Here is an 8,577-nt window from a genome sequence, read left to right as displayed (position 1 = left end):
TTACGATTTGGAGGCTCAAAGAGGGTTCACGGCCACCAAGAACAAGTGTGTGTTCTTGGTGTTCTTGGTGAAAGATGAAAATCTTGAAGATCTACCCAAAAAGATGATTTTCATGGATGAAATCAAAGGGTGATACATGATTAAGAAGGATAACAACAAATAGATGGAAGAAACACTTACGTTTTTGAAGATCTATGATGAAAAACTCGATGATACTTGAGAGAGAATCGATTTTCTAGACTTGGAAGTTGTAAGAATGAAGAATAATGAAGGGATTCTCTACATATGGGGGTGGGTTTACGGCCAACATGGGTGTACGGCCGTACACCCATGTGTACGGTTGTACACTCCCTTTGATGGAGTGTTCGGCTTGATTTCAACGCGAAGAACCTAAGCAACTCAATCCTATACCCAATGCTTGAATGTACTGAGCTTTGACCCCTTAAACAGACTCTAAACAATGCTAAAAGATAGCAGAAACGAGCCTGACTCTCGGTTGAATTGAATGGCTTGACTTACAAGGCAAAAATTTTCAGGTTGTCACAACCGTTCAACCTTTTTGTTACAAAACTCTCTTTTCAAGTTTATTTTCAATTAAGAAATCATAGAAAATTAAAAAAAATGGAATCACAAACTTTAACAGCTCATCAGGAATTGGACTCGATTATGGGTACCACTACCAAAATCCCACGCTTGTTATCTGCTGAGGGTTTCCCCTAAATGGAAATACCGCATGGAAAAGTACATAAAGATGTAGGACTTCAAGATTTGGAGAAGCATCTTGAAAGGACCAGTTCGGACCACCACAACACTTGAGAATGGAATAGTCGTTGACAAGGAGTTTGAAGACTACAACGATGACCACTTTGAGAAATGTGAAGAGCAAGAGAAAGCACTGTCCACACTCACCATGGCCCTATCTCCAGAAATTGCTCAGGGTTTCAGAGAATACACTTCTGCAAAAGCTTTGTGGGAAGCACTGATTGAGGTATACGAAGGAAACAAGGATATGAAGCAGAGTCGTCAGGACATGCTTAGGCAGAAGTTTAATATGTTCAATCATATTCTGGGAGAATCCTTAGAAGCTCAACTAGAGAGGTTCATCACTCTCACTACAGAGATGAGCTCTGATGGTATTTTGGTCACAAGGTCTAAGATCAACAAGAATATGCTAAACTCACTGCCAAAGTCATCGGACACGAATGTCTCAGTGATCAAGAAGACGAAAGACCTCAACCGTTTGAGTCTTGCGGAAACCATGGCGATTATCAAAGCTTGCGACCTTGATGACAAGCAGAGGGAGATCAATCATTTAAGGTTTGAGGTTGTAGAGTAACAACATGAGGTCATGAACATCTCAGGACCTGAAAATGCTCACCTTCCCAGATCAATGATGTCCCAGAAGAAAAAGCTGAAGTGGACCCGAAAGAAAAAATGATGGAGCTGCAATTTTCCTTTATGGTACAGACTACCCCAGAGTCTGAAAAGAAGGAGGTCAGTGAAATCTCTTGTTTTCAAACTTGCATTAACACTGTTAAATTTTCACGTGATCAAATTGAATTGATAAAAAGGGAAAAAGATACTAACATTTTTACTTCCCATGCAGATTCATCTCTAAGTCAAGGAAAGCAGGAGTCTGGAGAGAATAGTGCTAATAATAATTATGTTTTGAAAAATGATGTTTCTGTTTCAGACACTATTGTTTCTGTTTCTAAAACTGATGATTTGATTGGTGATGATTATGTGTCTAATTTTGATGCTTCAGATGTTTCTTGTGGTGATTTGTCAAATAATTCTGATGTTTCTGTTACTAGCACAAACACACTACACCTACACCTGTCACACAACCTGAATAATGCACTTGTACATGTGGAAAGAGTAAAGGAGTTGATAAGAAAAATAAACCAGAAAAGAGCGGTATCAGTTTTTGCGAAAAAAAAGCAAACATGTTTTAACTGTGGAATCGTTGGTCATATAGCTTGAAATCGTCCTAATCGGGCATTTGTTCATTTTTCTGCACCAAGAAGAGAAAATGAGTCATGAGGAAGGTTTCTCACGAGAAAGTCCTCGAGATCTCATCTTCGTGATGATGATTGGTATGTTCATAAGGACAGGAAAAGGGTTGATCTTAAAAGGAATAAACAGGTTTTCAATGAAAATAAAACAGGAACTTTTACGAATCCGAACATGGCTAAGCCACGGTCGGGTTCGTCAAAGGCTTCATCTGGGTCTTCGGCTAATTTTAGACGGAAACCCAAACGCTCAAAACAAAAGAAAAACATTTCAAAATCACATGTGAATATTTCAAAACCTAAATACCAATGGGTGCCCAAAAATAAAAATTTCCAATCATCTCAATCTTCAAATGGTGCTTCTGGTAGTGAATTAAAATCAAAATTTGAAAAAGAGAAATTTGTTGTTAATGACAAGGGAAAACCCAGTGCTGTTATGACCTGGGTTCCTAAATCTCATTAATTCCGCGCATTGTGCAGGAACAGCTGCGGGGGACTGTCATCAGACCTTGGTACGTCGACAGGGGTTTTTCCAGGCACATGAACGGAGACATCTCCCAACTGCACGACATTCAGACATTTAATGGGCGGTATGTTTCCTTTGCGGGAGGTGAAGGCGGGAAGATCACACAAAGAGGAACTGTCACCAATGGAGTGCTAAGCTTTGAGAACGTCAACTTTGCTCCCGAGTTGAAGCATACTTTATTGAGTGTCTCTCAAATCTGAGACAAAGGCTACTCTACCCATTTCACTGATAAAGAATGCCTTATCTTGAAACCCAGTATCATCATCCCTGAAGACCGGATATTGGTGAAATCAAAAAGAGACGGGAACGCTTACATCATCGACATGAACCATAATATCACGGAACAAGTCACATGCCTCTTTTCTAAAGTCTCAGAACATAATGCGATGCCTTGGCATCGTCATATCGGGCATGCAAACACGAAGAATCTTAATTGTCTTGCAAAGAACGAGATCGTACGTGACCTTCCGGTTAAAGACTTCATAACTTTTGAAAAATTAGCGGCTTGTGCTCAGGGTAAACATCATTGAAATCCCCATTTTCCAAAGGTGGTTAATTTAATCAGCAAGGTTCTCCAATTATTACACATGGATTTGTTTGGTCCTGTCAATGTCCTCAGCATCAACAAAAACTCCTACTGCTTGGTTGTGATAGATGACTACTCGCGTTTCACATAGGTCTTCTTCTTATCCAATAATAGTGGGATCTAAGACTTGATCAAGAAGTTCATGGTAATGATTGAGAATCAGACTAATGAGAAGGTGAAAGCGCTCAGAACGGATAATGGTAGAGAATTCAAGAACGCTGTTCTAGAACACTTTTGCGCAGAAAAAGGGTTAGTTCGTCAGTATAGTGCCGTTCGGACACCTCAACAAAATGGTGTTATGGAACGGTGGAACCGAATATTAATGGACGCCGTAAGGACAATGTTGTGTGATTCTAAACTACTGGTCTTCTTTTGGGCAGAGGCGATCAACACTGCCTGCTACGTTCAGAATCGTGTGCTGATCAACAAAGCTCAGATGAAGACTCCATATGAAATTCTCTACAATCACAAGCCATCAGTTGCTCACTTCCGTATCTTTGGATGTCCTTGCACCCTTCTTCACCTTCAATCCAACCCCAAATTCAACTCTAAAGCCGATAAAGGTTACTTTGTGGGTTATGCAGCGCGTACAGCTTACCGTGTTTACAACAAGAAGATAAAGCAGATCGTGGAATTTTTTGATGTTCGCTGGTTGGAGGAGAATGAGACAGACGTCAGAGTCGGTCCTGTTGGTTGTTTGATTACACTTCTTTATTAAAATCATTCTAAGTGTTTTTAGATGATGTGTCAGGTTCCTGCTCCGGTTCGAAGGTTGTTCTTGAGGATGAAGAGGAAGAGGTTGTCTACATTCCACCATTGGTGTCTTCTACGTCTCCTTCGGTGAATCAAGATGTTACAAGTTCTCCTTCAGATTCCCCAACTCATAGAATCAATCCTGATGCTGAAGCCACTCCACTCACTCCAGCTGAAAGAGACTTCATGACTAGAGATACTTCCGCTGCCACTCAAACTTTCATGGAGCTTCTCTTTCCTGATCCAATTGCAAATGAGTATGTGGCTAGCTCCTCTCACAATTCCAAATCATCTGAGGAGAATGATTCAGCAAATGATGGATTCATTAATATCCACAGCCTTCTTGTCACGCTTAATGATATCAGCCATGAAATCCCTACCAGACTGCAACGCGATCATCCTATAGAGAATGTTATTGGTGAACTAGGTGATGGTATTCGAATGAGAAGTCAGAGTGGTGACGTAAAAATATGTCTCTACTCTTGCTTCATCTCTCAGATAGAGCCAAAGAATGTCGAAATGGCGCTGAATGAGCCTAGCTGGGTTGATGCAATGCATGAAGAGCTGAATCAATTCGAGAAATTAGGGGTTTGGAAGCTGGTTGAACTCCCCAAAGGAAAGAAGTCACTGGATACCTGCTGGGTGTTTCGCAACAAACAGGATGCTTGTGGGTGATTGTGCGAAATAAAGCGTGGTTGGTCGTTCGTGGGTTTCGACAAATTGAAGGACTTGACTACACTGAGGTGTATGCTCCTGTAGCACGTCTTGAAGCTATCCGTATCTTCTTGGCGTATGCTTCCTACATGGGGTTCACTGTATATCAGATGGATGTTAAGATTGCCTTTCTTTATGGAGCTGTGAAAAAGGAGATTTATGTTGATCAGCCTCCCGGTTTCGTCAACTTAAATTTCTGAATCACGTCTAAAAATCGGATAAGGCTCTGTATGGGTTACATCAGGCTCCTCGGGCCTGGTATGCAACCCTAACAGATCATTTGCTCGAACATGGTTACACCAGAGGCACGATCGATCGGACGCTATTTATAAAGCATGTTGATGGAGATATAATCCTTGTTCAGATCTATGTGGATGACATCGTCTTCGGTTGAACGAGCTAGAAACTCTGCAAGGAGTTCGAGACGATTATGAAAAAGAGATTTAAGATGAGTTCCCTAGGGGAAATGACGATGTTTTTGGGTTTGCAAGTGCGTCAAAGTTCAACCGGAATTCTGCTGCACCAAGGAAAATACGTTGAAGACATGCTTGAGAGGTTCGGGTTTAAAGACTCAAAAGCTTCCTTGACGCCGATGGTTGAACGACCCCTGTTGTCTCTATATCCTTAAGGCGAATCTATAGATCAGACTGAGTACAGATCGATGATCGGATCCCTGAATTATCTAACTACGAGCAGGCCGAACATCATGTTCGCAGTTTGTCAATTTGCACGATACCAGGCTAATCCTAAACTCTCTCATTTTATTGTTGTCAAAAAAGTCTTTAGGTATCTCAAAGGCAGCCCAAAATTGGGTCTTTGGTATCCTAAAAATTCTGATTTTGATTTATATGCATTCGCTGACAGCAATGATGGAGGATGTGAACTTGAAAGGAAATCAACGTCTGGGGGATGTCAATTTCTAGGTGACCGTATGGTGTCATGGCAATGCAAGAAACAACAGACAGTCTCAACCTCAACGTCGGAGGCAGAATACGTTGTTGTTTCTGCATGTTGCTCTCAAGTCATTTGGATTCAACATCAATTAATGGATTACGGTTTGAATTTTCTAGAAACTCCAATATTTTGTGATAACGAAGCTGCAATCTAAATAGCTAAAAATCCTGTCCAGCACTCCAAAACCAAGCACATCGACATCAAAGTTCATTTTATCATATATTGTTATGAGTGTTCGCTCATTCGGTTGGAACAGGTTCCCACTGCTAATAATGTGGCGGATGTGTTCACAAAACCGTTTAACAAAGCTCAATTCGATGTGCAGGTTGGTTTTCTTAAAATGATTCGTTTTGAGGACTGATTTTTGTTTCTAGGTAGTTTAAATTTGTGCATTTCCTTTTCATTCTCCCCGTGCACAATTTTAGGGGGAGAAATAAACAAAAACAAAACAAAAATAAAAAATTAGAAAATCCAAAAATATGTTTTTGATGAAGTTTGCTTGCAGGTGATGTGGTGGGAAGTGATATCAACCGAGTGATAACAGGAGATTTTGGTTTGTGTAAGGTACCAACACTGAACTGCCTAGGCTTTGTGTTCGATGCGCTGGTAGGCACGAAATATTTCAATGGACCAGACCAGGTATAGACGGACACTGAGAAAAGACTTGACAATCATTGATTTAGATAGTCCCGTTTAGCCTGACAATACGACGCTCAGGTATATTGAGAAGTGAGATATACATGGGAATCTGTGGATACACTAAGGGGCTGTTTGATAGTTATTGACTGAGTAAGATCTGACTGAGTTAGAGCCTGACCGGTTCAGAGCTCTGACTGCATTTGCCTCTGACTGAAACTATGTTGTTTGATTACGCATCTGACTGACTGTGCTAAATGCTGAAAATGACCATTTTACCCTTTTATTTAATTAGTTTTCTTGTGCTGAATCCGATCACCAAACATTACAACAGTTGATGCTTCCAACATCATTCCGGTAACTAGAATTAGGCATTACGGCAAGGTTAATAACAAAAGAAATGTACAAACTGACATGTATATTTGATAACACCTGAAAGAAGCATAGTATCCAAGTAATCAAGAAGCAAACATCTCTATTATCTATGTTTATGTATCAGATTACATTGAGACTTTATAAAATTCAGAATTTACAAGAGGAAAACATACAAGAGACATTTTCCAAAAAAGCTAAAGAAAAACATGATATGATAAAGAGAAACATAGGGAGTATCAAAACTTGCACCATTACACCAAATCTACGTATAGTTTAGTAGCATATTCTTTAAACTCCAACAAAACCTGAGGGGCAAAAGTGTAATTACCACATAGAACAAAATCCATCACATTGCAATAAAATACTAAAATTATAAAAACATCATTGCCTAGTGATTAAAACTCTAATGAACAGAATATTGGAACATCACATCCTACATGGATATGACACATCGAAATTTACTCTAATGAGAAGAAGGTAAAACACCCCAAGCTTGCACTACAAACAGGTCCTTGTTTGGTGAAAAAGACCCTAAGCTTGTACCCTACATCAAAAATCCAAAAGCAAATGAAAAACAGCCATCTAAAGTCTAAACTACTGATTAAATCTAATAATTATATCTAATAAAATAACAAAAACCACACAAATATAGACTATAACAATATTTCATACCAGTTCCAAAGAAGGATCATGACAAGGTTCTTTAAGTTCTTTCTTCTATTCTTTGAGCATCTGATGAACTTCTTCCATTCCTTGGAGATCATCAACACGGTTCATAGCCTTGTGTTTGAATATCATGTATGATTTTGCATCTTTCCTTATCCAATTTTACAAAAACCAGTTAAATATACACATTAGCATTAAATCCCTGAAAAATTGAAACAAGCATAAACATTCATTTTATTCCTAAACACTGGCATATTTCAAGAAAAATACGAAAAGGGAACACTAAAATTGTTGAACCATGGAAGAAGATTACCTTTGGTGAGAACCCTAGTAGCAGTGGTAGCGATTCAACAACCGTAGAAGACACAATCGATTATCTTATAGACAAGGACATGAAGGCGGTGGAGAAGGTGAACTCGTGAAAGTGTTGTCGATTGAAATTCTTGGTACGACGTTGTAGAGGAAGGCGGTGGTGGAGGTGGAGGGCGTTGGAGATGAAGATGGTGGAGGAGGCAGTCGAAGGCTAAAGCGGGTCGAGAGGTAGAGTACATAGTGAAATCATGTCGAAGTAGAAAATAAGGAGAAGGGTAAAGAAGGCCAAAGGCGTTTCTTTCTTAGTGAGCATCTTTTTTAGAACGACTCGGTAAGAGCAAAGATGGATCGTGTAAGAGCTTCAGTTCTTGCTATCAAACGCTCTTACTCGGGCTGTTTCGGGCTGAGTCAGAGATGGCCTTTTACTGGACCCGGTAAGAGGCTTATCAAACAAGCCCTAAGTAATTTGTATCTAGAACTGTGGCGTAACTTTTCCTCGATGTACGGACGCATATCCTTAATTCCGGTACTGATAGGGCGACTGGGGAATTCCGATAAAGTAGATCTGTAGAAGGTTATTTTCTTGCTTTCTTTCTGTCAGTCATATATTGCCTCCTCTGCGTGATCGAAAGATCCGATCTGGACTGCAACATATGCAATTCTATCTCTCTGCATCTTCTTATCTATGCAATTTTTCCTATCTGTTAGCCATATGCTATCTCCTCTGCGTGATTGGAATACATCCGACCATGAACACAACATATGCACCATTCTACTTCTCAACCCTCTAACTCTGGTTAGTTATATGTTAATCTCTCTGCGTGATTGGAAGAGATCCGACCTGGGTGTACAACATATGCATTCTAAATCTGACTTCTCCCATAATAATTGTCTGCTCATCTAAAGTAAGGAGTATTTTGGAAGTCCTTGATTATTGGGGTATATCAGGAAGCGGGAAACATGTTTTAGTACATCTAAAATTGAACATTTAATAGGTTGTCTGTAGATCTCGCTGCTAAATTTAGGTGGACAACAAGATATGT

General features: G+C 39.8%; 1 protein-coding gene across 1 annotated transcript; it reads left to right on the top strand.

The window, feature by feature from the left end:
* The first annotated feature begins 3,560 nt into the window (after positions 1-3,560).
* Positions 3,561-4,552, top strand: LOC145112019 (uncharacterized). Its single transcript, XM_079048233.1, has 2 exons — positions 3,561-3,816; positions 3,876-4,552. Exons 1-2 carry the CDS (start codon positions 3,561-3,563, stop codon positions 4,550-4,552), a joined length of 933 nt encoding a protein of 310 aa, XP_078904359.1.
* The last annotated feature ends 4,025 nt before the right edge of the window (positions 4,553-8,577 follow it).

This window comes from Lactuca virosa, chromosome 5 (assembly GCF_052849685.1).
Source record: "Lactuca virosa cultivar CGN04683 chromosome 5, Lactuca_virosa_CGN04683_v6, whole genome shotgun sequence".
NCBI classification, from domain to species: Eukaryota; Viridiplantae; Streptophyta; class Magnoliopsida; order Asterales; family Asteraceae; genus Lactuca; species Lactuca virosa.
This window is presented reverse-complemented; position numbering and strand designations above follow the sequence as displayed.

Bases quoted from the DNA above. Each gene is read 5' to 3' on its own strand.
- LOC145112019 (XM_079048233.1), top strand. From the start codon at position 3,561: ATGAAGACTCCATATGAAATTCTCTACAATCACAAGCCATCAGTTGCT. The intron at 3,817-3,875 runs GTTGTTTGATTA...ATGATGTGTCAG, and splicing joins CGTCAGAGTCGGTCCTGTTG to GTTCCTGCTCCGGTTCGAAG.